The following is a 27,006-nucleotide window of genomic DNA, read 5'->3' as shown; positions in this document are numbered from 1 at the left end:
TTCACCCATAAAATCCCTCTCTGTCATTGATGGTGTTTAGTCTTTGTTCTATAAAATCACTCATAATTAAAGAGGTCGACATGTCTTTCCATCATTTCCTGATGAAATTGTTATTTCAAAGACAAAACAAGACTAACAATAACAACATAAAAGATGTCTTTTCGCACAATGCATCTTGGAACCTGGAAAATCGATTATTGCAATTGAATTATGTGATATAAAACACTCATTGCCTGACACGTACTGTACATCACATTAACCTTGGGCTCTTATTTAGCATTTCCCACCCACCATAGTTGCAACATAACAGTCCTCAGGGTAATAGACATCTTCTAATGTCCTCTGCATAGCAATAAACTAAATATATTACCATGGCAACCTAGTTTTAACAGTCTGAACAGAAATTCTGACATCCATCCTATATTTTAAAGGATACAAGAACGTTCCATGTATTATTTTGTTAATAGCTGCCAAGACATAAATAGGTACTGACAAGTTTCATCATGGCAAACATGTGATCATGCAAGAAATACATCAAACTCTTAATGATGAACAAACATGATGATATGTTTTATGGCATACATGTTCACAATTTACAATCTGATAATTCTGTCATAATGAAACTGATACATGAATATTTTTGAAAGAAAAACGCTGACAAGCTTTTTAGTGTTTCATAATTCATGAATGTTGGCAAAGTCATCATATGGAAAGACTTTATTAATACATGAATTTCTTTGATCTTATCTACAAGTGTTGACATTTTTTTTGGACATTTTAAAAAAATTTATGAGGAAATTTACAGCTATGCTGGAAGTCTTGGTACAATAAAATTTTGACTGATCGATTGAAACTACTAACAAGGGTTTTTATGGAATTTAATAATTTATGATGGATATACAGCCATAATGAAACTGTATACATCACGATACTGAAGGATAAACAATTTACAATATGCAAAAAGAGAGGTGATTTATTTTCACAGTCCAGTTTATAGGCACTTAACAAAATTGTTGAAGTCATAAAATCTCTAATTGTGACAATAATTGTCTCACTATCTGTGTTATTAATGTAACTGACATTTTCCTGGGACATATCATGAACAGTCTGTATGTTGTCTTTGCATCTACAGTCCATGGTTCATTTGTCTTTGTATCTACAGTCCATGATTTGATGATTTTCACAATCAGCTATTTTGCATGTAAAATTTTCAAGTTATTGCTAGTAGTAGTACACATTTCACAATTTTTTTAAATCACAAACACGCAGCTGTTTTTTCTGAAATTCTTATACATGAAGGATATTTCCTTGGAACTTAAAGTGACACCTAAGTCTCGGTTACCCAGACTCCTTTGCAGCTGCTCTGCCTATGAGACCACCACAAGGGAGAGTCTGGGGAAACAAGATTCCAAATAGCCTGCACAGGAAGTAGCTATCAGAGCAATGCATGCTGGGAATACTTCACGTCAAACACTGTAGGCTAAGCGATGTAGGTACTTTCGCGATAAGTTATCACTTCTCAAGTGACATACATCTAAATTATAACAAATAGGCCTCGTAAGCCCATTTTTTATGACTATGTAAGAAATGTACTGTGTGACCCCGGTGCAGGGTAGGTGACACATGGTTTCCTCTCGTGTGGGTGGTCTCGTAGAAGAGCCCCCAGTGGTGGTAGTCTGGGTAACCAAGACTAAAGTGACACAAACTCAAGCGAACATATTTACATAAAATCTAACTTAAATTCTTCTAGTATACTGTATGTCACTGTAGGGATTTCCGATACATTTGTCATATGTATGAAAAATGCGTCATGGGCTCATATATAAGTTGATATGACTCTGAGTTCAATCAATTACAAGTGATAGTTACATATGTTTCAATACATAGAATGCTATGAGTGCCTTTTGAGTATACAGCGAAATCTTACCCCCCCCCCAAATATCAACTCAACTCGTGTCCCCTTACACAAAATTTTATAAGTTTCATTTACAAAATACAAAAAAAGAGCAATGTTTTTTAGTACTGTAATATATTAACTCAAAGTTTCTAGGAACAAAAATGCAGCTGGTCTTTTAATGAGTTTTCATTTAAATTTATGAATGGCATTTTCCTGGAACACTCAAAACTTCAGTATGCAATAATCAAATTCCACAATTTCAATTTTTAGAGAATCAACATTTTGAGTGCAATTAGACATTTTCAAGTATTAAATACCCTCTTTGATAGTTTTCAAATACTCTGCAGCTGTTCTTAATGAATATTCAGGCGAGGTTATGCCCGGGTAAATGAACTGCAAGTATATCTAGGTCACCTAGGATAAGTGTAAAAATAGACTGACCAGTTTTCTCAAGGTTATTAGCACCCTTGGTGCTAAATATTTAATTTATTATATGATAATGAAATATTACCACTGGTGATATTTAAGTCAGTTTTAATAGTTAAACAGTTCTTTGACTTTTTTTTTTTTACCAAACATACTTTGCTGGGTTCATCATATTTCTGAAATCATAAAGCAGACAATTAATGATCACACCTATACCTAAGGAACGATCATGGTCACACAATGTCACACAAGCTCAACCAACGAACGTTGTCCATTTAGGTCACATGATACCCCCCCCCCCCCCCCAAACAAATACTCACAAGTGTGACATCTTAAACATTTCTATATGATGTAAGCCATGATGAAAACTGTAGCGGTCACACCATTATCGATGTAATGTAAAAACACGATGTTAACACAATAAATGCTACAGAAATCCAGCACCATACATCTCACATTTGAAGTAAATTTATCAATTTATCAACTTATCAACATCTCAGTTGTAAATACAAAATCTGTTATCATTCAAGGAGTGAAATGTTCCAACTAAATTTGGTTAGTTTAGTTTACATCATATATAAACGTCACACTTGTGATGTGGGAATTTTGACCTAAGCGAACGACGTTCATTGTTGAGCTGGTGGAACATTGTGCAGTTGTCCCTAACAGATTCTGTATATATTTACTACCGAGATGTTAATAAGTTGATTAAAATTTACTTCTAATGTGATATACAGTGCTGCAGTATTTGAATGTGTTTACCATCATCTTTTCACATTACATCAATCATGTATAGCCATGTGACCTCTACAATTTTCACCATGGTTTACATCATATATAAATGTGTCGATGCAGCATTTGTGGACATTCATTTAGGAGGAGGGGGGTTTTGCGACATTGCGTGATCATCCCTTAGTCATAGATAAAGTTGGATACATGTGTTTCATTTTGTTACTTGAGCATTTCCTATAAACCCTAAGCAATCCTTTTATTTTTTGAAAGTGTTATTTGACACGTTCACTCTGCTATTTATATACATGTATTGCCCATATGTTTAAATTTATGATGTTGTTTTTTGTTGTTAAAGGGTCACACAGGTTGACTAAATTTGTCTACTCTGAGCACAGATGTGTTTTATGTATAGTGGTATTCTCTTTAAAAAACCTTTGAAAGGCAGCAGCCCATGAACCCGCATCATGCCACAATAAGCTGAGAAATGACTCACCATTAATTTGTTTTACTTATAGCCATATGTATTAAAGATATAGTCACGATTTCTGCTTACTTAAAAATACTTGTTTACCTTGTGTTTGATTAGGTCTCAAACTCTCATAGTAACATACATATTTTGGGTGTTATGTAAGTCACATACTCAGTATTATGGAGGAAGTTTTCTCCTCTGTAAGTTTTTTTTTTATATCTCAACTGATCAAATAAATTTTACTAATAAATAGGAAATTAAGAAATTATTGTTGTAAACAATTTGTTCTGCAAGCTCACTGAGCAAAGACGGGCAAATTTATGTGAATCACACAGTGTACTGTACAACCATTCAGCAGGGAGATCAATTTATGCAAATCACACAAGTGTAACATACAACCAATCAGCATAAAGCAAATTTATGCAAATCACACAAGTGTAATATACAACCAATCAGCAAAGAGGCTAATTTATGCAAATCACACAAGTGTAATATACAACCAATCAGCAAAGAGGCTAATTTATGCAAATCACACAAGTGTAATATACAACCAATCAGCAAAGAGGCTAATTTATGCAAATGACAACCACACTTTATGAAGTATACATTGTAGCACTCACTTAAGACCTAAATATTGTAGCATTCTTTAACACCTATACATAGTAGCACTCTTTAAGACCTATAGGTTGTAGCACTCTCTATACATTGTAGCACTCTTTATGATCTACAGCTACATAGTAGCACCTATACATAGTAGCACTGATCTTTACAACTGTACAAAAGTATTCAAGCTACAATGGTCAATTTGTCACATGTATTGAAATGGGACAAGTTTGTAATCCATTCAATTTTCAAATTAATTACGTTCTACATGAAAAACACAGTTTTGTTTATCTATTCCAGTCAACCATAGTTTATCAGTAGAGTAGATACAAGTAGTGGCATACATACAGTGTCAATCTATATAAAGAGTCAGTGTGTATTTGGGTTCATGTGATTTTGTGACATCAATACAGTTTGTTAATGAATTATCTCATTCTATCTAATTAGGTTTAACCTAATAGGCATAAATAAAAAATTGTTTGGTTCCAGTTACCTGACCCCACTTAGGTTTTTTACTCTGACCTTAAATATTTTTTTTTTACGTATTTGAGAAAGAACCCAATAAAATTGCAAAAATTGTGTGAAGTCTCGCAAGAAATAGTGGATTCAGAAAATGACATCCACTTCAAAAGACAATATAAAACTGTTTTTCCAATCTGTAATGGCTGTACATCTGATGGGAAGAAACCAATAACACAGAGACCATATGGAAAACAACGGACCTGAATTAGACACTTACATATGAAAAATAAAATAAAAATCTACCTACCCCACCTATTCTAAAATTGAGCGTAATCAGAACCACACAATTTTTTTTGTTAGGCCTAATGGTTTATATATCAACCAACAAGAGATCAGACATTTCTCAATGAGTTCAATTATTAACAAAGGAAGGTTTACAATTACAACAACATAGCCTACAAAACTGAGTCATTGAATGTTTGACCCTATCCCTTCCTCAAATAAGGGGAAATATACTTTTTAATTCTATACACAATCATTGAACAAATAAATCGTTTATTTCCTTCACATATACTAAATAAATAAATGGCTAAAATCTCCAATTCTACATAATCGTCACAAAGGCGTTACTGTTTCCTAAGGGCACTGTACTGCTTGCAGAAAGGAAATCTTTCAAAAATCTTACAGTGTGCAAATGGCAATCTTTTTTTTCGAAACCATTAAGATAACGTTATTTTCTCCATAATTTCTAAATTTATCAAGTTCTGGCAGAAATGTAAAATGAAGATTATCATTTAATAAATTATTCATGATACAAATTTTATTTCCTTGGCACTGTACAGCGCACCCCCCCCCCCCCCCCAATCGCCTGCCCCTCCTTTCACCAAAAGAATTGATATACATGCACACTGCTTCTAAGATTTTTAATATAACCCGTGAAATACGATTTTTTGTAAAAATTTTAATCAACACTAATTTAAATTTAAATTTAATTTTAAAAAATGCAATGTAATTTTGAGGTGATTATAAGGTATTTCATAAAGGTAGACTGAAATATTGAATGAAAAACAAGTAATAATAGTAAGCTAGCAGGGTGTAAAATTATAACCCAAGTTCTCTTTACATATTACCAGGTCTATTTTTCTCTTCCTTGTTATGGTTCAGTCTGTACAGGAACTAATTGTATGTAAATGTTACCAGATTTCTCTCATTCTGTTACCAGGGCATGAAAACCTAAGCAAAGCTACTAAAGTTATTCCATTGTTACAATAACATGGCTTCTAACTCGTTGACCTTATTCTGGTTATCTAGGTAAAAGTACGAAAACAGATCACTTCTTGGAACTCATGAATATTCATAAATCAAGTAGGTTGAATACTTTATCAGTTCAAAGTAGTCATTTTGGAACAACGCCAGTCTGTTGAGGATATACTTGTCAACAATTGTAACGTTACATTTCTGTGTAGTGGCATTTATAGACAAAAAACAACATTTGGATTATCTATCTAGTTTTGTTCTTAAATTGACCTTTTCTGGTGAAAATATAATTTCAAATACACAACATTTCACAACACTGGTAGACTAGACTGGAAACTACTATCAAACATTACATTTCCATTCATTTTTATCCCACTGACACAAATTTCAAGTTGGCATACTTCTTTCTCAGATTAGTGTGTCCTTAATAATTCGAACACAATCTTTAAGTTCTGACAGACAACTGTCGAGGACTAGCTATGATTGGAAAATTAAAATATTGCAAAAAGAAAATATTTCATATAAAATATTGGATGCAATGACTCACACAGGATCTCGCGAGATCTGCCAAAAGACAAAAAGCGGCTTATTTAATGACTTAAAGTAAAACTGACACCTAAGAATTTCAAAAATGAATGATACTTTTCATGAAATACATTCTTTCAAGGTCCTCATCTTGCCATCTTGAATTTTCTCTCATTTTTGCCATAGAGGGCATTGATTTTTTTAATTATTTCACTGGAGTAAAGAAATATGAGGTCAGTCTTGTCTTGAAAAACAGAAATAATTCAGGTCGCTCTATCATATTAATAATTATACTACAGTATTAGATGTGTTTTATTACCTATGGAAAACTGTTTCATCTATTAATAGACAATTTCATTATGTTTTATAACCCAAAGTAATTGAACGGATGAAATGTGATCACGTTTTATTAATATACTTGTTTATATGTACCCATAATGGTAGGGATGTGTTTCATACAAACTATATAGAAAATGAAGTTGATTCCGAGTTCTCATTGTCCTCAACAAAACCACTCCATATGTTAGCTGTTAACATACATCAAAAGAATGGCACCTGGATGAGTGTTTACGTGTTGTCACTGGCTACTTATGATAGCGGGCATGATGATGATGATGATGATGATGATGATGATGATGATGATGATGATGATGATGATGATGATGATGATGGTGGTGGTGGTGGTGGTGGTGGTGGTGATGGTTACTAAGTGGTGATGGTGATGATGGTGGTGATGATGGTGGTTGTGGTGATGACGATGGTGATGATGACAATGATGGTGATGGCGGTAGTGGTGGTGATGATGATGATGATGATGGTGATGACAATGGTTGTGGTGGTGGTGATGGTGATGACAATGATGGTGGTGCTGCAGTGGTTGTTATGGCAATGGTGGTGGTGATGACAATGATCTTGGTGGCAGTGGTGGTAATGATGATGATGGTGGTGGTGGTGGTGATTATGAAGGTTTATGGTGATAGTGGTGGTGGTGATGATGGTAGTGGTGCTTGTGGTGGTGTTAGAGATGGTGATATTTTGAGATGGTGTTTTTTATATTTCCAATATCAAAAGTCAAATAGTTGTAAAATAATTGTAGTTTATTTTGATCGATATGACCAGTATATCATTACTAACAGCAGCACCTCTTAAGGAAACAAATCCATTTAATTTGACGACCCATTTTCACACAACAGGCAGACATACATGTACTTAACTGAGAAACCTATTTTGATTTCGTAGAAAAATAACAAGCTGGCTAGAGACCTATTACAATTCAACATAGAGGAGTTCCTAGATATGGAGGCATGGCTGAAATAATATGGTTACTAACTAAAGTTCCATTAAACCAGATTGAGAATTATTTATATTTATGTGGGTGAAGGGTTTGACCCGTACTAGTTTTAAGACCATAGTGATTCAATTCAGAGAGTCACAATGCTCCTAATAGTACTTGCCATATGGCAAAATACACGTATACCAATCTCAGTGAAAAATCAAAAGATATTAGTGTATTCAACCATATTGTTTTCACAACTGACTATACAATATGCTGCCAACATAGCTGATTTTGCAGCAATTTAAAAAAAAAATTATGAATAAATTTGACGAGCAAAATATCTACATTTACATCAAAATCAAGTCATCTGGATTTCAGAACTGATATCAAAGTTGGGTTTACCTAAATATTGGTGTAGTTCATAAATATTATGGCTACAATTGAGTTCTATGAATCTAGTTCATTTGATTAAAAAAATTGACATTCATATCATATTTATTAAAATGTCATGCATTAATTGCTAGCTCACACAGCATCCGCAAAGTGGCCATGTAACGGCTCAATGACTAGTACGTATGCGCGTCCTATATACTAAGCGAAATTTTTGCGGTGGTTTTACCCGAGGATGCATTGTGGCGTAGTGACTACGCATGTGCGTTCCATATACATGAACACTATGTGCATTCTCCATGCAGAGCGTGCCATCTACAATATCATCGTGAGGCAGCCGCGCCAGACAATTTTCTATTGAGTTCAACTGGTCTAACAATGACCCTATTACTTTTATGACATTGTTTCTCATTACTTTTCATTGGTAACTATGCGTCGGTTGGTCGGCTTAAAAAAAATAAAAAAAATAAAAATCGTCTTCTTCATAATTCGCTACCTCTCCTTTTCTTCCTCTCTATCTTCTTTTTATTGGATTCTTGGTAACAATCCCTTTCCCATACCCAGCTTCCCCACACAATTGACATGTTCTCAGCCCCTCCCCCCAATTGACATGTTCTCAGCTCCCCCCCCCCCCCCCCATTGAATAATCCCGTCATGAAAAAAAAATGCTTTGTTAATTGTGACGCCATCGTCACCATAACTGTAGATGACATGAACAGTCCCGACAATGGCATATTCTTGTTGTTTGCCAAAATATTAAGGATGGGAGAAAATAAAAATATTTTTTTTTTATTTTGATGTCGGAGCTGAAAATTGGGTTTGTCAGGTAATGAGAAACATTAAAAAAAACAGTGTCACCCTGAGACAACTTCCATGTTATCAGGATAAGAAGAAGTGAAACACGTTGACCTACCTATTAATAGGATTATCTAAGTGTTCATATCTGTAGATATCTGATTAATCTAGAGCAATGCATTGTATGATATGTAGATTACGGTTAAAAAGGATTACAGAAATGAAATCATGTCACTGCAGCATTGTCAGCTAACAGGTGTTCTTTTACATTATTAAATTTGTTACATACATACATGCAATTCTGCTAGTACTCACTAATTTTTTTATCATCCTATAGCCAGGACTTGAAATTACATGTAGCCTACCGTAGGACATATAGACTACCAAAACATTGTATCTAGACTACCAAATTTATAATGTGGTAGTCTGTTAGACTAATGGAAATCAAGGCAAAATTGTAGCTGAAACAGTTTAATACTTGGATAAATTTGACTACCAAGCCCAAAAGTTAAATATGAACCCTGTAATAGCTACAGTATCAGTCTTTTCTCTTCACTTTTTTTTTCAGAAAAGTACAGAAACAGTATTGCTTTTTATGATTAAAAGTAACTATTCAGAGAATGTGTGTGTGTGTTTGTATGTATGTATGTATGTATGTATGTATGTATGTATGTGTGTGTGTGTGTGTGTGTGTGTGTGTGTGTGTGTGTGTGTGTGTGTGTGTGTGTGTGTGTGTGTGTGTGTGTGTGTGTGTGTAGTGTGTGTGTAAGTGTATATGTGTGCATACATTGTGTATGTATGTGTGTATGTGCGTGGTGCCTGTTTTGCTAGTCTGGAGTGCTGTCTGAGCGTGCATGTGTGCTTGCATATCTGTGAAAATAGGTATGTTACATGTAATATGGCTTGACTGTGTACCAGCAATAGCCAGCTCAGTCCATTATCAAATAGAATGTTTTCAATACTTCAAAATTCAATGCATGCCTGACAGAAATTGAGCCATGACAGACATTGAGAGTAGCTATCTTGTAGCAGCTGAGGTTGTTATCTATGTAATGGGAAATGTCTACCACATGGTATCATTATCAGATCAAACTAATGTGACAGAGCACTCAACATCATTGCCATTCTCTTACTAGACATACCAGGAGATCTTGTACAAACTGACCCCATAGTATTAATGTCTGAAATTTTCCATATTTGAAACAGACACCCAAAAATTTGTACCACAAGGATTGATTTGCCAGCTGTTATTTCCATACTGTTGGTGTCTGACAGGTGGTTTTACAAGACAAACTCTGTGCTAATCTATCAAACTTACAAGGAATGCATATGTATAGGAAACAATAAACAATTTAACCAAATTGTTTCCTTTCAGCTGATGTAATTAAAGGGTGGGGGGGGGGGCACAAGCTGAACATAAAGGCTCAGTTACACGATGCAACTCATGAAGCAATGCGACGAGGCTAGCAACTGCGACAGAGCGTGTACACGAAGCAACTAGTTGCACGGTAAGTCGCAAGCGCTAACTGTTGCACATGCGTAGATATATAAAAGTTACAGGTCATAGAGGTCGAGTCTTCTGCGACGAACCTAGCGACGTAGCAAGACCGTGCGACAAAGCGAGTACATGATGCAATTCATCGCATGCAACGAATTGCGTGGTGTGTTGCTCGTCGAGTTGCATCGTGTAACCGGGCCTTATAAGTTGTGGGGCATATACTGCTATCATCCAATATATAATTGCTACACATTACACTGTTAGCTCACTGTATCATCACTTGCAATTAACTGAACTCACATTTGGTATTAAGAAATTACTGTACATGCTCTGATGATGTGTAATTTCACATATAAATGTTGAACAAATCCCTAATTCTGCAATCAACTGTTCTAATAACGCCAGAAGACAATTGAAATGTTATAGAAGGCATGTACTGACATTAATATTATACTAGAAAATATAAATGTAGTTTAATCGAAGTTTCATGGAAGTATTTTCACTTGAGTATTGTGCTAGCTTGTACGTGCCACTTTCTGTGAATAAAACATTCTTATCTACAGACTTCATGCATATGATTAGTTTACATATACATGTACAAAGAATAGTGTGTAAGTCAAGAAAGTTCCTTGAGACAATGAGTCCATGGGCAAGATTTGAACCATGATTGTGCCTCAGTCAACCACGCTGTATAATTGCGGACCTGGTAGGATAGAGATTGCTATGTGAATGATTTAATCATACACTTATAAAGGCTGCAATGGACTGTATGCTCCCCAGGGAGTGCTGCCGTTGATCCGTGCCAGGGGTAATAATTGTGAGCACCTTGAGCTCTCAGGAGGAAAGGCACGTTATAAATTTGTGTTATTATTAGTATCATTATTCATCCAATATTAGCGTACTGTATAATTGGGTCAAGCAGTCTTTCTACAGATTATGATGTGCCCACTTATTAACAGGGTTTTATTGTATGTCGCAATATAGTTACAGAGTACACCTTGTCACTATGATATCTGTTGCCAGGCAAGTAAAACTTATTGCCCATGGGTAGTAGAGTAAAAAGAACATGAAGTACTTCGTCTAAATTGAAATTTGTTCAGATTATAATCTCAGACTGACACTTTTGGAAAACTAATTGTTGTCCCTAACTTTCTAAACTTAACCTTTCAGCAGTGCCTGCCAGGTATATCTGCAGAAGGCTGAATTAATCTCTCAGCTTTCTGATGCATAGATATCTGAAGGAAGTTAATTTTAAGGCTAAACAAGTCTTAGTAGAAGATATACATGCCAATATAACCAGTTTGGTACGTCACCTTTCTGCCAAGTTTGAATGAAATTAGCATGTGCATGTCAGCTGCATATGGATGCATATATGACATATTCATGAATGGAATTAATAAAATGTAGTAGACATTTTAACAGCTTGTTTTTCAAATAGAGTATTTTTTTGTCTTTTAAGTTTTGTTTGGTTTTGTTTTTGTACAGCATATTGTATTTATTTTTAATGTAATGCACTTTATAAGAAACAAAGATTATGATGGATAATGTGTGGGTGTAGTTGTGTGTGTGGGTGTGGGTGTGGGTGTAGTTGTGTGTGTGGGTGTGGGTGTGGTCCTGTTTTGTCTGGTGTTGAAATGTATCTACTGTAAAAAAAAAAGTGGCTCACCACACTAAAATAACCTCCATTTCTGCTGTACCAATTTTTCAACAGTTTTATGCCATATTTATAGCATTTTAAAGTTATTTTCCAGGATTTTGTAATCCAAGCACATCAATATACAAAATTTATATAGTCCATATCTTGTATTAATACCTTTGGAGAGCACTAGAATGTCATTAAATCAAAACATAAAGTTCATTTATGGAACAATGACAAGTGTCAGCATCTCAAAAGTCGGCTCATTATGACATATATTTAAAAATATAATTTCTATTTTTCAATAAATATATATTTTAATCATTATTCCACACATAATTTAGGGAGGTTAATAAGGATATAACCACTGAACAGCACCTTAGTGTTCACACAGGAAGAAACCCTGGTATCTAGGAAAAATGTGCATTGTTAGGGCAGGAAGAAACTCAAGTACCTGGGGAAAACATGTGTTGTTAGTGTTTGGGCAGGAGGAAAAATTAGTATCTGGGGAAAACTTGGGTTGATAGTGTTTGGGTAGGAGGAAACTTAGGTGCCTGGGGAAAACATGTGTTATTAGTGTTTGGGCAGGAGGAAACTTTGGTATACCTAGGAAAACGTGAGTTGTACTTGTGTTTGAGTAGGAGGACCTGTGTTGTTAGTCATTGAGCAGGTACTGGGGAAAACTTGTGTTGTACTTGTGTTTGAGTTGGAGGACCTGTGTTGTTAGTCATTGAGCAGGTACAGGGGAAAACTTGTGTTGTACTTGTGTTTGAGTTGGAGGACCTGTGTTGTTAGTCATTGAGCAGGTACTGGGGAAAACTTGTGTTGTACTTGTGTTTGAGTAGGAGGACCTGTGTTGTTAGTCTTTGGGCAGGTGCCAAGGAAAACCTGTGTTGTTCTTGTGTTTGAGTTGGAGGACCTGTGTTGTTAGTCTTTGGGCAGGTACTGGGGAAAACTTGTGTTGTTCTTGTGTTTGAGTTGGAGGACCTGTGTTGTTAGTCTTTGGGCAGGTACTGGGGAAAACTTGTGTTGTTTTTGTGTTTGAGTTGGAGGACCTGTGTTGTTAGTCTTTGGGCAGGTGCCAAGGAAAACCTGTGTTGTTCAGTTACTAAGACTTAGTAAGAGTAAGAGTCAAAAATGAACAACACCTTTCTGATTCCACACTTGCCTGATCTATCAAAGTTAGTAACAATGGGCTAGGTGTGTTCAAACCTATAGACTTGTCTTAAGTTTCTGTATGATTGCAAAGAATGAGTCATGTTGTCTTGCGGTCAAAAAATGATTGCTCAGAAAATCATGTGGGGGTGATGGATGGCAACAGATTCTTGTGACAGTTACCTAACCAAGAAGGAGACAATATTGTACATGTTGTGGAAAAAAGTTGCTGCTCAGCTAATGATACTTTCTATAATTTAGTTATGGGGTAAATGATAACAGATTCTTTACAATAACCTTACATTGCTGTCTGCATATGGAATTTTGAATCTAAATACAAAATCAAATCAGTTCTCCTCATTGGCCCACATTTACTGAAACCAATTTGAACTGATTTTCAGTTTGAAAGCACCTCATGGGGTGGTTTCAAACTGGTTAATTTATGCAAGTACAAGTGAATTCATTCAAATCCATTGCTCAGTTTTCACACTATGTCTCATATTAACAGATTATAAATCTTTACAAACTCATTTAATTGATTCAGAATCAATTCAGTTTTGAATCGATTCAGGCAGGGACAGGGCATAATGCTGTATTCTGAGGTGAAAAGTGGTGATGGTCAGACAAAGATACTGGTAAATCTGTTATGTCACTTCTGAAGAAGTAATCTTCAGACTCAGACTGTGATAATGATATTAACTGGGTATATCTACATGTATGGACATGTACATATAAATAACTTTTGTTTTGTTAAAATGACTGATCAAGGACCTGAGGTACTCATTTGTAAAATTGACAATCATCCAATCTGTGTTGGTGAAATATTGCGCAAATATTGAGTTAAACTTTTGGTCAAAACATGAGAAAATTTGTGCCTGAACTGTTTGACTACACAAAATTATTTCTCATTATGAATGCAAAAAAGCATGCAAGCACCTGAAATTGAAATTATGCCTTTCTTGTGTTTGAAATAAATGTCAGCCTCAGTTTATCGCCATGATGTTCAATTTCAACAAACATGAGTCAAATCAAATTTGTTGTTCCATTTGGTAGATTACTTAGTAATATGCAGATTATTGTCACTTTATAATTACTATGTATTAAACCAAGACAGAATACACTCTAGAAGATAACAAAAATATCCTCGGTGGAAGATGCTGAAAAGCCTACAAAAAAAACAACACAGCATGGGTTGTCTTTAGACTGAGAAAAACTGGCTATCACAGACAAGTTGCCTATCATGAGTTGAATTACATCATCATGTCACATAATCAGTTTTAGTTTGAGCTTTCTGATAGCTGATTTGGCATTGTTGTACGCAAGTAGGGCATACTGTACTCCAGATAACAAATCATGTAAGATATAAAGGCAGTTGTTATTTCAGACAGTCAGTCAGTCAGTCAAGGTCATACTTAATTCAGTGTAGACTAAAACAGATTAATTGTACATCCATCATACTGTGACACACACACACAGAGCAATCAACACTGACCAGCAGTCAAAAACAGATACTGAACCTGTGTTTATTTTAACCAAATTACCAACGTACTTAGATATATATATCACTTGTTGGCATATGAAAGTATGTCAACGTCTGTCATCTCTATGCGGATACTGACAGTATTATGTACATACACGTATACAGGTTTGTAATATGTCACCACACAGTGGCATGTTCAGGCCCTGGGCATGAAACCCTTTAACTATATACTTAATACTGTAGTACACGTCAACAAAACCTGATGTTTCATTTTGCAATTTATATTTTTCCACTATCTTATACATCTTTATTATTATCTTATACACAGTAAGATTTAACAATTGAAAGGTGACTTGGCAAATTTAAATACTATACTAGCCCCCATGTCCATTCCAGATGTTGAGTCCATGCACTCCTTACCCTAATAAACAGTCTGACTATAGCACCAAGTGAATGTTTTCCGTGTATGTAGAACTTGTCTCTGGACAGAATATGCCACTATATATAGCCTGAGGTCATGTCCTAATATTACACATGACTCAAAAAATGGATCGATCATCCAACATTTTTCTTAATTCAGGTTCATAGTCCACTGGTATTTTAGAATTAATGTATCAACATCTTATTGTGCTGAATCTTAATCTAAATTACATTCTGTTCTTTGTTTCCATTATTATATGTATACAGTGTTTTAGTCTTCAGTTGTCTATATTTTGCGTGTAATTTACTGTAAATTATATTTTTGTCTCCTTGGGATGAAGCTAAAGAGAGTTTCCAATGAGGACAAAAAAGTTATATTGAATAGGGAACTTGCAAATCCGCCATGTTGAATGTTGCATCATAGGAAATGGGATAATAAATGTTAATCAATTAGTATGGTAAACAATATTGTTACAATCAATTCATAGTCACCCTGACCATTGTGGGAGGTTTATTTTATCAGTAGCTCCAGATTAGGTAATACGATAACCACAGATAATCCCACAGTCCTTTGCATCTTAGCGTGCTCAGTCTGGATTGCAATTTCCCTATTGAACTGAATTGACTGTCTGGATGGATGGATACCTTATATGTAGCTTTTATCTTATGCAGCATTCACTAAACTTCTCCCTAGCATGTTGACGTGTCTATATTTGAGTCATCAATTTTATAGTCTTAGTCACATTTCAGGCTAACGAAGCTAAGTTTCTCTGGCGTCTATTTATCTCTCCTAAAATTACTGGCGACATCAAAAGATCGATGTTCACAAAAAAACTTAATTGCTTTAGTTCGGGGGTGGGGGTGTTTTGGCCAAATTAATTTCTCAACTGTCAAAAACGATTTAACGTCATACAATTTCAAGGCTGCTTTTACCTATAACACTGCGTACACTTGGTTCGATTTATCAGCGGTACGCGGTTAAAATGGTTTTCTGTTTTTATTTATAATTCAGTAGTATATTGGTACGTTGTTTGAAAGTGGAAGTATACAGTATGAGTCTGAAACGATTTTCAATTTTAGGTCAGTTAAGTTAGATGGGGGGGTGGGGGGGTCTGGGACCTAACTTAAGCAATTAAGTTAGATATATTATATTGAACCTTTGATGTTGCCCCTTAGACAATTTGACATCTCAGTACAGTCTGAAGTTGGGTAATTGTTTAGCTACCATTTGACATTTTGCCTTGCCAGTTTGAAATGTACATGTATATATTCGATCACTACCATTTCAAATATGGAGATGAGGAATTAAACTAGGGGTCAGTGCATTCATTACTTTACTGGTTCAATTCAAACTTAGCGTTATTCTTTACCCTTCAAAATAACACTGCATTGTTATATTTTCCCAACTCAGTTGCTGATTGGTTGAAAATTATGAGCAAAGTTAACTGGTCAATAGTTCTTTTATGTCTCCCTAACTTGGTACAAATTGTTGAATCATGAACTGCATACATATAATGACCTACTAGTTGAGTAAAAGGGCAACGCTTTCAACTGACCCTTTAGCTCAGTTAAAAGGACATGCTGACAGTTCAATGACACATTACCACCCCAGATACAATATTGTAAAGTAATTCTAGACAATCAACAAAAGCTGTGGAATTATAGCATTTTTTGATTTGTACACTGATTCTTGTAGAGTGTATTAATGTTTAAACATAGGAAGTGTTAATATTTGATATAAATATATAACGCATTAAGTGGAAGATGCACAAAATCATCAAAGGGGATTTTTTTGTCTATTTATATTTAATTTCATTAATTCTAAAATGCCACAAACCACTTTTCTTACCTCACTGCAGAAATCTGAAATTAGTTTATTCAAATTAATAGTTCTATCCTTGGATGATTCTGACAGATCCAATGATTGGTTTACTGTGACTACGCTTGCTAACTCAGGTTAAAGCACAAATGGAAACACTGACTGGATCTTTCAATCTAGATCAAGAATGCAATACCAGGACTGGTTTTGTATTACTGATCTAAACCGCCATAGTCAGTTGAATTTCCCAATTTCCATAATGAGTCATGACTGACATCATTCTGTATATTTATTTCAAAGTACCGTTAAAAATATGTAACTTTATCTCAAATAACTGATAATGTTTATCGATATCCATGGCGACTGGTATCTTAATAAATATTTGAATTACTTTAGTGGAATCCTCAGAAAGGAATATTAGATATTTATAGCAGCAATTTCCGTTGTTTCAGTGAAAACAGGAACAAAGACAGATTGCTTATTTGATGACCTGCTTTGGTATATGGAACTCAAAGGAGCTAATAGTCTGTGTATAATATCACTATACATTTATTAATAATGTAGGCAGTCATGATTTCAGTGCTTGGAAAGGTCAAACGAAACATTGAGTTTATAATTAAATATTTTGGGTGTACTTTTTGCCTGACATTCTGAAAGTACACTAGTAAAATATAACTTAACAATCACTTGCAACTGACTGAACTCAAATCAAGTATCACAAATATAACTTATAAACAATACAATGGCATAACTTTTAAGTATATAAAGCAAATGTTGAGGTAACCCTTATTATGCAATCAATTCTTCTAACAATGACAGAAGACAATAAGGAAATTGCAATCCAGACTGAGCATGCTCAGATGCAAAGGACTATGGGATTATCTGTGGTTATTATAGTAACTAATCTGGAGCTATCGATAAAATAAACCTCCCACAATGGTCAGAGTGACTGAATTGATTATCTGTGGCTACAAACAATGTAACAATATTGTTTACAATACTAATTGATTAGCATTTAATTATCCCATTTCCCATGATGCAACATTCAACATGGCAGGTTTGCAAGTTACCTATTGTAATGTTATAGAATGAATACATCTGCATTAAACGCTATATTAAAATAAGCATCCTAATAGTAACAGTGATTTTCTAAGTATGTTCACATGAGTAGAAAGTTTATCAACTCAACTTGTGCCTGTAATGTCTAAAGAATGATTCACCAGTTATTTTGCAAACTTGATTGTACAAATACATATATTAGTTTACATTCATTACAGAAATATAGCATATACATGTATATTTTTAATAAAAATTAAACTTCTGCACTAGCTGAAACTTGAATTTTTTTTTGAAAAATAAAAATAAAAATGAAAATGAAAATGTTTTGTTAGGTATTATTGTTGTTGCTCTTTTGCTAGTCTTTCTCATTTTGTAATGTTCAGGCCACTGAGACATGTTTGTGTAGTGGTCTTTAAACAATAAATTATTATTATTATTATTATTATTATTATTATTATTATTATTATTATTATTATTATTATTATTATTACAAAAACTTACTCATAATATTGTACATTTTTAGTGAATATATTTTTGGTTACTTGATGGGAAATAAAGTGCCAGTTTCAGCTCTAGTGTATGTTTATTGTTTGAGTTCTTTGATAACTTTATAATGATAGGTTTTGGTTTGAATTTACCAGCTGTTTAGACCACTGAAAGGATTTCAAGTCCACAAAACACTGAACAAAGAATAAGCACATTCACTGTCTCATACTGTACTTTCAAGCAAAGGGCATTCAAAAATAGAAAACAAACAATGAATTCTGTAGAACCGCATCTGGTAATGGTAGAAGTATGTCTGCAATCTCTACTGACATTTCTGTCCTGCTCCTGGGTGCAAGGAGTTTGTCAAAAATGTGCATTCCAGCCTAGCTAGCAAAATAACTTACATGTTTGTATTATCAATACCAGGCATGTTTTGAATAATTCAACACTTTTAAGCTTATTCAAAGATGTAACTAGCAGTATTCAAAAATTGTGTAACTTATAGAAACTCAAAACTTAATAGGACTATTAAATGCAATGAGTAATGAAAACATGACTGAAATTTACTGAAGGCTATGACTCACAAATTTTAACAGCTTTTGAATGTAGCCAATTTTCAATTAATCATATTGTAAAAATCATGTGACCTTATAAAATACATGAAGAAATTTATGGTTTTGTTTATCAGGAAGATGTTTAAAATGTAGTGAACTTACTTAATTTACTAGGTCATAGTGGTCTTGTTTTGACACTTCACTGAACAGACGAGATCTGTTGTTGCCAAAACAGATCTAAACAATAAACTTATAACCTGATTTATGAACGAACACAAACAAATGAACGAACGAACAAATGAACGTTATTTCACCAGAGAACAAAGGATGATGTTAATTCCAGTAAGGACTATGAATATAATCATCTGGGAAACTAATCCTGTCCATGGCCTTTCTCTCAATCTGAAATGATAGCCAGTCTGCATTGCTGATCTGTGTCTAATACCCTGTTCAGACATACACAGTTACATCAGTGCTGTACCGGCATAAAGTTACAACTGAATTCTATCAATTTACATATTAATGATTTCATTTGCATGTTGGAAAGATCAAAAATATGTAACCACTCCCCACTGTAACCAATCAGCTTATGGGGATATTTTCAAATCACAATACCCTGCTTGATGTAAGCAAACCAAGTGTATTGAGATACCTTGTGTAGAAAGAGATTAGTGGTGTAGAAAAAGAAGGACTACTTCAATGATTATGCTTAGAAACTGGTAATTCTAACTAGATATTCACCCATCATACAAAAAATAACTGTGATTTCATTTTTGGGAACACAAAATTTGAAAACTGCAACAGTTTTGATTATCGAAAAAATCCTCCCCACTTGTTCATACAATCATCTCTATCTATCAGGTTGTACCAACACTTATTTCTGTTTAATTCTACGATAAGTTTTAGTATTAGGTATTTGTAGATTAACTTTAAAGTTCAGCAAACAAAGAGCACTTCATCCAGACATACCAGGTAGTCCCCAACAATATCCCGATGAAGTGCATTTTTTATTTGTTGACAGATTTGGTGGCATAGCAACGATCTGTATTTGTCCAGAGATTTGTCGTTGGTTTTCAAACCTAGCTTAGATACCCTCCTTTAAAGTGGCCATATGGATGAGGATTGGATATCTATTTTGGATATTTTAATTTATAAAACAATTTTCGACATCAACTTAAAAAGACAATATAAAACTGTTCTTCCAATCTGTAATGGCTGTATATCTGATGAGAAGAAACCAATAACACAGAGACCATATGGAAAACAACGGAAAATTTAACTACCTGATCTAGACACTCACATATGAAATATTACAGAAAAAAATAAATTAAAAATCTACCAATTTTTTATATTAGGCCTTATATCACTGGCCAGATAAAGAAGAATTGATATTATTTGTACTATCTTACATTTTGTCATCAATTACAATCTGTGCCAACATGGTCAATATACTATAATGTTATATACACATGATCGGGGCGATGGAAACACATGGCCATGTCATGAAATGAGCTGAAATGTCTAGCAAACAGTAACTAAATTTAAAGTTAATCTAGGCAAACAGTAACTAAATTTGAAGTTATTCTAGCTATGAGTCTGCAATTCTACACAAAGTACAATATCACTAAGTGCTTATTACCATCAAATGAAGTCTTGAATATTTATTGTTCATCTAATGCATATACACATCTAACGCCCATGATGAAACACTGGGCCACTGCTACTGAGGATAATGAATGTGAAGCAAGTTTCAATTTGGTGTTTCTTGGCAACTGTGTGCAATTTATGAGAGCTGAAATCATGAATTGACTCTCCGGAACTCAAAATTTTCGAAACTGCCTTTATTTTGTGGAGTGGCTTTCCTCTGTAACAGAAAACTCTCATCATCCAAAAACACTAGTTGCTGTTTCCAAAATCAATATTATTAATATTATCATTATTATTATTATTATTTCTTTATTTCAGGCCATCAAAATGCCTCATAGAAATAGAAAAACATAGATACTAAAAAAAACCCCCAATAAATGTTATACGACATATTACAATAATGGCGACATAACCATAAACACTAGTTTTTACTGTACATGCTAGGGATCAATGGTTCCCAATATAGATTTCTATTCATTTGTTTCCTTTGAAATTCTATGGTGATACTCATTTTTAGCAGTCTCTTTTGTATGTATATGTTTGGTTGGATTCTCTTTACTATATCATCTCTGTCTGAAAGCAGACATATGTGTCCTGGTTATGAGGATTAACATATTTATATCGAACAGTAGAATCACTCAGCAAATGTCTAGTAGGATTAGTTGGATACCATGACAACAGTAAAGAGGTTGAATGACAGCTAACCTACTTCCACATTTTTTTTCAAAAATGAAAATGTTTTAAACTTTTTGATGAATTACAATTGAATAGAAATGGATTTCAGAAAATTTTGATTAAAATTTAAATAAAGCTCAAAATAAAGAAGGGGAAATGCTTATGTTAGAGTAATTTTAAATAAGTTTCTATGGTGAAGCCAGCCCTTTCCATTTCTGAGATAACTATATATTTTCTTTCTCGGCAGAACATTGTAATCCACAGATTTGTAGCCAAGACAATTATATTAATCCATCCATAGTAATCAAATAACATAATTTATGTGTCAGAATAATTTCTGGTTATGTTAGTTTTTTGACCAAAAAATGATCTCATTACAAGCATGAAATCAGTCCAGGGCTCACAGATTTAGTAGACTTGGTAAACATTTTTCTAGACTATTGAAATTTATACAGTGGTTAGTAGTCTATAGCAGACCAGTAGAAAAATTGTTGCTGAAACATTTCATTCCATAGTCTTATCCTGGACACAGACTGATATTGTATCTAGAGTACCACTTAAAGATATACATGTACACTGTACAGTGGTTAATACAGTCTGTTAGACCAATAGAAAGTTTGTATGAAACAGTTCATGTGTATTACTAAAATACTTTCATGTCCATAAATATTCCATCCTCATCACATAATCAGTGGTAGCCTGAGTGGGCTACGAGCTACAAATTATGGTAGCCCCATGACCAGAATTGGTAGTCTGTGGACATGGGACTACTGTTAATTTCAAGCCCTGTAGTCTGTTAGACCAACAGAATTCAATAGAAAGTTACTGAAATATTTCAATTTGCTAAACTGGACTACTAATTTGAATATATGTAAATTATCTACATGTAACTTTCCTACATCTACAAATGTACCAAAAATATTCAAAAGGCCAAAATACTTGTCATATGTTAGACATACACTCACAGACAGACAGACAGACAGACAGACAGATGTACAGCTTTTACTATATGTCTATACAACACTCAGATATACAATTGATTGACCCTTCCATGCTTATTGAGAGGTTCATACATGACTAGATTAAAAATACAGAAATGTTAGCATGACCAGATCTCAGCAGAGGGGACGCCTTAATATTCAAAATGGTCAACAATGACGGTGCATTTTGACTGTGATATACTTATATTACTGACTAAGTATACTTTTAATTAAACTGTGTAAGTATCTGTATGACAAGGTGACATATTAAATAATTCTGTTCTGCCAAACAAATGTCACAATAAATTATTAATTCATGAAATGTAACTGTATGTAAACACCAGTACGTGTACAGGTGGCAACACGTACGTACGTTTGACATTTTCCACTGAGCTGTTTATATAACCCGAGTGTATGCATCCGAGACAGAAATATCAGCAGATATTAGCATATGTAAATGTCAACCCCTGACAAATTTCAGGTATGACAATAGGAGTTGATAAACATAACAAACACAGCAATCAATACACCCCTATGTGATTCACTTTGTGAACACTTAGGTTTCTTTACAGCTGTACACACCTTTCAATGTATATGTATTGTGTTTCATGAATGCAATTCGTGTAGTAAACAGGATGCCAAAAGGAATTTAAAATATGGAGGAGAATTTCTTTAGTTGTTTTGAGAGGGGGGGGGGGGCATATCTTATACATCTAGCAAACATGGCATAATGAAAATAACTAATATGTACATCCAAGAAGAAAAACTTTTTAGTTGGTGGGCGGAGAGACATTTTATTTGCCATAAATACAGATAATATGGCAATATGAAAACAGCACTTAGAAAGGATCGAGACCATGCTTTGTTTTGTTTTTGTTTTTTGTTTTTCGGGGAAGGAGGGTGAAGAAACAATTCTATTTTCTCATAATTGAAACTGGTGTAGACAATTTGAGACATAAGGTGGCCAAACATAAATTTGAGTGGATATCTTTAGTGACAAGAAATAATACATTTTAATGAGAAACATTACTGGTTTTCATGTCATTTTTTTTTACAATCATCAGAGTATAAACTGAAAATGAGTCAGAAGTCATTTTGACAGAAATCTCTACAATGAGCAATCCCACTTTATGTTATGTTGTACATTGACAAATTTCATTGTATTCCATGATATTTTTTTAATTTAGTTACTATTAAATACTGATAAACTGCTGGACTCATGATGGTCAAATGGTTAGAATGACTGGCTATGAATCTGCAAGGTGAGTGTTTGAGACTTGCCGCTGCTGTTTGCTTCAGAAAGGCTAAAGTCAAGGTTTGGTATTAAACTCAGGTATATAATTGGGGACCTGGTAGGATAGAGTTTGCAATGTAAATTCTTTAAACCTTAGTACTATTACAGGCTGCAATAGATTTTATGCTCCCAAGGTAATTGAGGAAGTATAAATGGTCATTGTGGCTTTATGGGTCTGTACCAGAGGTAATGATTGCAAAGAGTGAGAAAGCAGTAGATAAAAACTAAGCTATTATTATGTGTATAATAAAATCACTGTACATAAAATACTTCGGGAAAAACAAGTTGCATTTCTGGTGATTTTTTTTAATTAATTCATAAAACACACAAAACCCAAAGACATAAATCAACACACTACCTGTCTTCTGATTGTCTTGCCCTATTCCTGGAGTCAACCATCGCACCTTTCCATCAGTCTTCCAGATTACATCAACTCAACTTTAGTCTTTCAGATGACAACAACCCCAAATTTGAAGAAATTAAAACTTACCTTTGCTGTACATATTTGTAATTTGCACTTACACATTTGATTGATACTTAAACTATGTACCTGGGTTTCATCTAAATTACTGTTATATCTCAATCAAGACAGTCGTAGAAGAAATTTTCAAATTTATTTTTGATTTGCTTTTTAAAATTTTGACCTGACAGCATGATGCAAATTACACGTCACATGACTGACATGTGATTACTGTCATTCTCACAATGTATTTATCTCAATATCTGATAGTGTGGTGAATGAAATGATAACCAGGATATTATCCAAACTGATCAAAATTGATTTTGTTTCTCTTTCAGGTAGGATAGATTTGAATAATTTAAATAAGGAAAAAATCTTAGAGAGTATTTTTTAATGAAAAAAACAGACTGGCTGAATGTTCTCCTATTTCTTACTTAACTAGGGTACACAAACAAACAATCTGTCACCAATGGCAATTTGTTGCCTGAAATAGAACTGATTTGAAAATAAAACGAGAGTTTAAAATGCCTGCAGGAAATAACCAATAGACTCCACCCACCTTACAGCCTTCACACGAATGAACACCATAATGGAATCCAGAGGCTTTGTCACCGCATACACGACACAGTATATTTTGACCGTCATATTGGAAATCTAAAATGCAGATAAAGAACATTTTCTATCAAGTTCAAAACTAAAAACATCTCAAATGTCTGAAATTACCCTTATTTCTATACTTTTTCTACACTACGGGTCTTTTTATAAACAGATTTAACTTCAAGTTTTTGTCAATTTGTATCAGTTACACAATTCAAACTGAACAAAGGCAATGGCTGTTTTTCTGTTAAGGACGGAAGTTGTGTTTGAAAATTTACCAGTGTTCTGTTTTTTAGACCAAAATTACAGTACATGTACAGGGTATGAAAATCTATGAATACTTTTACAGAAATCTTCCTGCACCCATCAATTTCCATGGCAACCAAAACATTATCAAAACACTCAATTGTGAAAATAATGTACAAAAACATATGGATTTCTGCTTTTAAGTAAATATGGGCTATCAAGTTAAAAATAGACACTGCTAAAAATACAAATATTTATTCACATTCACAACTATAGTATTTATTACAAATGTTACATGCTTATCAGAAGCAGTAGCCATTTCTGTTCAATTTGCAAATTTTTCCTGATATTTTCAAGTCATTTTAATTCCCAAACATTCAAAATTTTATCTTTGGTTCATCAAAATACAATTTTCTCTTATAAAAAGAGGGAGCTAATGTTGAAATATTTTATTAAAAGCAGTAAGGAATTCTGACAAAATTTTGCTTTAATTCTGCATATTTTAATTCATGATTTTATAATATAAGTAATTCATTCCCCACCACAAGAAATACTTACATTAAGAATTTACATTTAAAGACACCACAATTTTCAAAGAAAAGTTCTTTTTCTTTCATTTAAAACTTTGGTTCCATTATTATCGCCATTATAGACGAACTAAATATTACTCGAAATCAGGAGCGGTCCATACTGACTGTGCGTCCCAGTATAGTAACAATATGTGACGTCATTTCACTTCCATTCCATTTCGCGTTGGCATAAAACATATTTATTTCAGTCACATATACACGATATATCAACAACCGAAAAATGTAACTGTTATGAAAAATATTCTACAGCGTTTACGTTTTGTTCTTTCAGTAACTGTTTCTGATATTCGACACACTAAACTGTGTACGCTATCATACACGCTACTACTAGTACTATTTTTACAGACACTTGTACTGGCGCGAATGATTTGTCGACTTTGGCCACACTAAATTTTGCTACACAGAGTTGCACAGTTGAAGAAGGGTGATAACAGATTCGATAATTTGGTGATCGCAAACTCATTCAGAATTGCACTTTTTAGTCACTGGTTTGCTTTCAGTAATTTGTCTCGGACCATGGTGCAAAGTGATTCGACCAAGGTCTTTTGGACAATTTAAATATTCTGCAGCGATACGGATAAATCTGTCTCGTCTGTCTTCTGGTGCCCAGTCACGGTGGTACATAAATGATAAATTCGTTACAACTAACAAGTATAAATTAATTCTTTCAACTGTTATGTTCAGCGTCTTAAGTTTGTTTTTATTTATTACGCAAATTGTACAGGTACGATTCCATATATCAATTGTCATATCCAGAGATTCATGTACCGAGCTAGATTCAGGCCTTGACATGGTACGCGGTGCATTTCAACAACGTTCTGGCACAGCGCCATATGAACACCTACTTTCTCTAACGAAACACACACACACATTCACATGACTCATGGAAATCTGTGAATAGCTTATGGGTTTTCATTATGCCAATTGAATAAAGTAAAACAACACGTTTCACACCTGAATCACAAATTTTCAGAACTACTTTATTTCGTGAAAATAATGACAAAGTGAAAGAAATTGTTGCAAAAAAAACAAAAGAAACATGCGACAGTAACTCCGGACTACTGCCATTTGGAGCGCAAAATATATATAAATATATGTATGCAGTTGAAAAATAATTCTCTAATTGTTGAATGTCGAATTTAAATCATAAAATCGACGTCTTTTAAAACCTTTCGACAACATCTAAAAGTTACATAATATGACAGAGGGGGAACATCTCATCCAAAGTCAGCCAGTGAGTGAGTAAACAACATGCACGCTCTGCGTGAACGTGACTGGTTAGGTTTTCGCTATAAAAAAAAAAAGTCGCAATAATATTACGAAAACATACCTATGGTTGATGGAATGTGCTCCATTTTCGTCTTAATTTCTTCTGTTGAATGTCTTCCTTTTTATCTTGCAAATTGTGGCTGGTTTGCTACAGAGAGCAAGGCACTGGACGAATATTTTCTCGTAAGTTATGTAGCCTGTTTATGTGGGTCGACCGGCGGCGCGGCGCGGCTGAACTGAGCTACAAGGACACGGTATGTCTACGCAATTATGATTTCCGGGGGAACAAATGTCGGTCACACTTCGTTC

The 27,006-nt window shown here is 34.2% G+C and overlaps 1 protein-coding gene across 1 annotated transcript in view; it reads right to left on the bottom strand.

Moving 5' to 3' along the window:
• LOC144450734 (nuclear receptor subfamily 1 group D member 2-like) overlaps nucleotides 1-26,783 on the bottom strand; it is a 50,806-nt gene extending 24,023 nt beyond the window's left edge. The window contains exons 1-2 of the mRNA XM_078141428.1: nucleotides 26,759-26,783; nucleotides 24,555-24,649 (exon numbers count right to left, since the gene is read on the bottom strand). Of these exons, the coding sequence (XP_077997554.1) occupies nucleotides 24,555-24,649; nucleotides 26,759-26,783 (120 nt within the window). The remainder of the gene's footprint in view (nucleotides 1-24,554; nucleotides 24,650-26,758) is intronic.
• Nucleotides 26,784-27,006: the final 223 nt, after the last annotated feature.

The sequence above is a fragment of the Glandiceps talaboti genome, chromosome 20 (assembly GCF_964340395.1).
Source record: "Glandiceps talaboti chromosome 20, keGlaTala1.1, whole genome shotgun sequence".
Lineage (NCBI taxonomy): Eukaryota > Metazoa > Hemichordata > Enteropneusta > Spengelidae > Glandiceps > Glandiceps talaboti.
The sequence above is the reverse complement of the archived record's forward strand: the minus strand, read 5'-3'. Positions and strand labels throughout refer to the sequence as shown.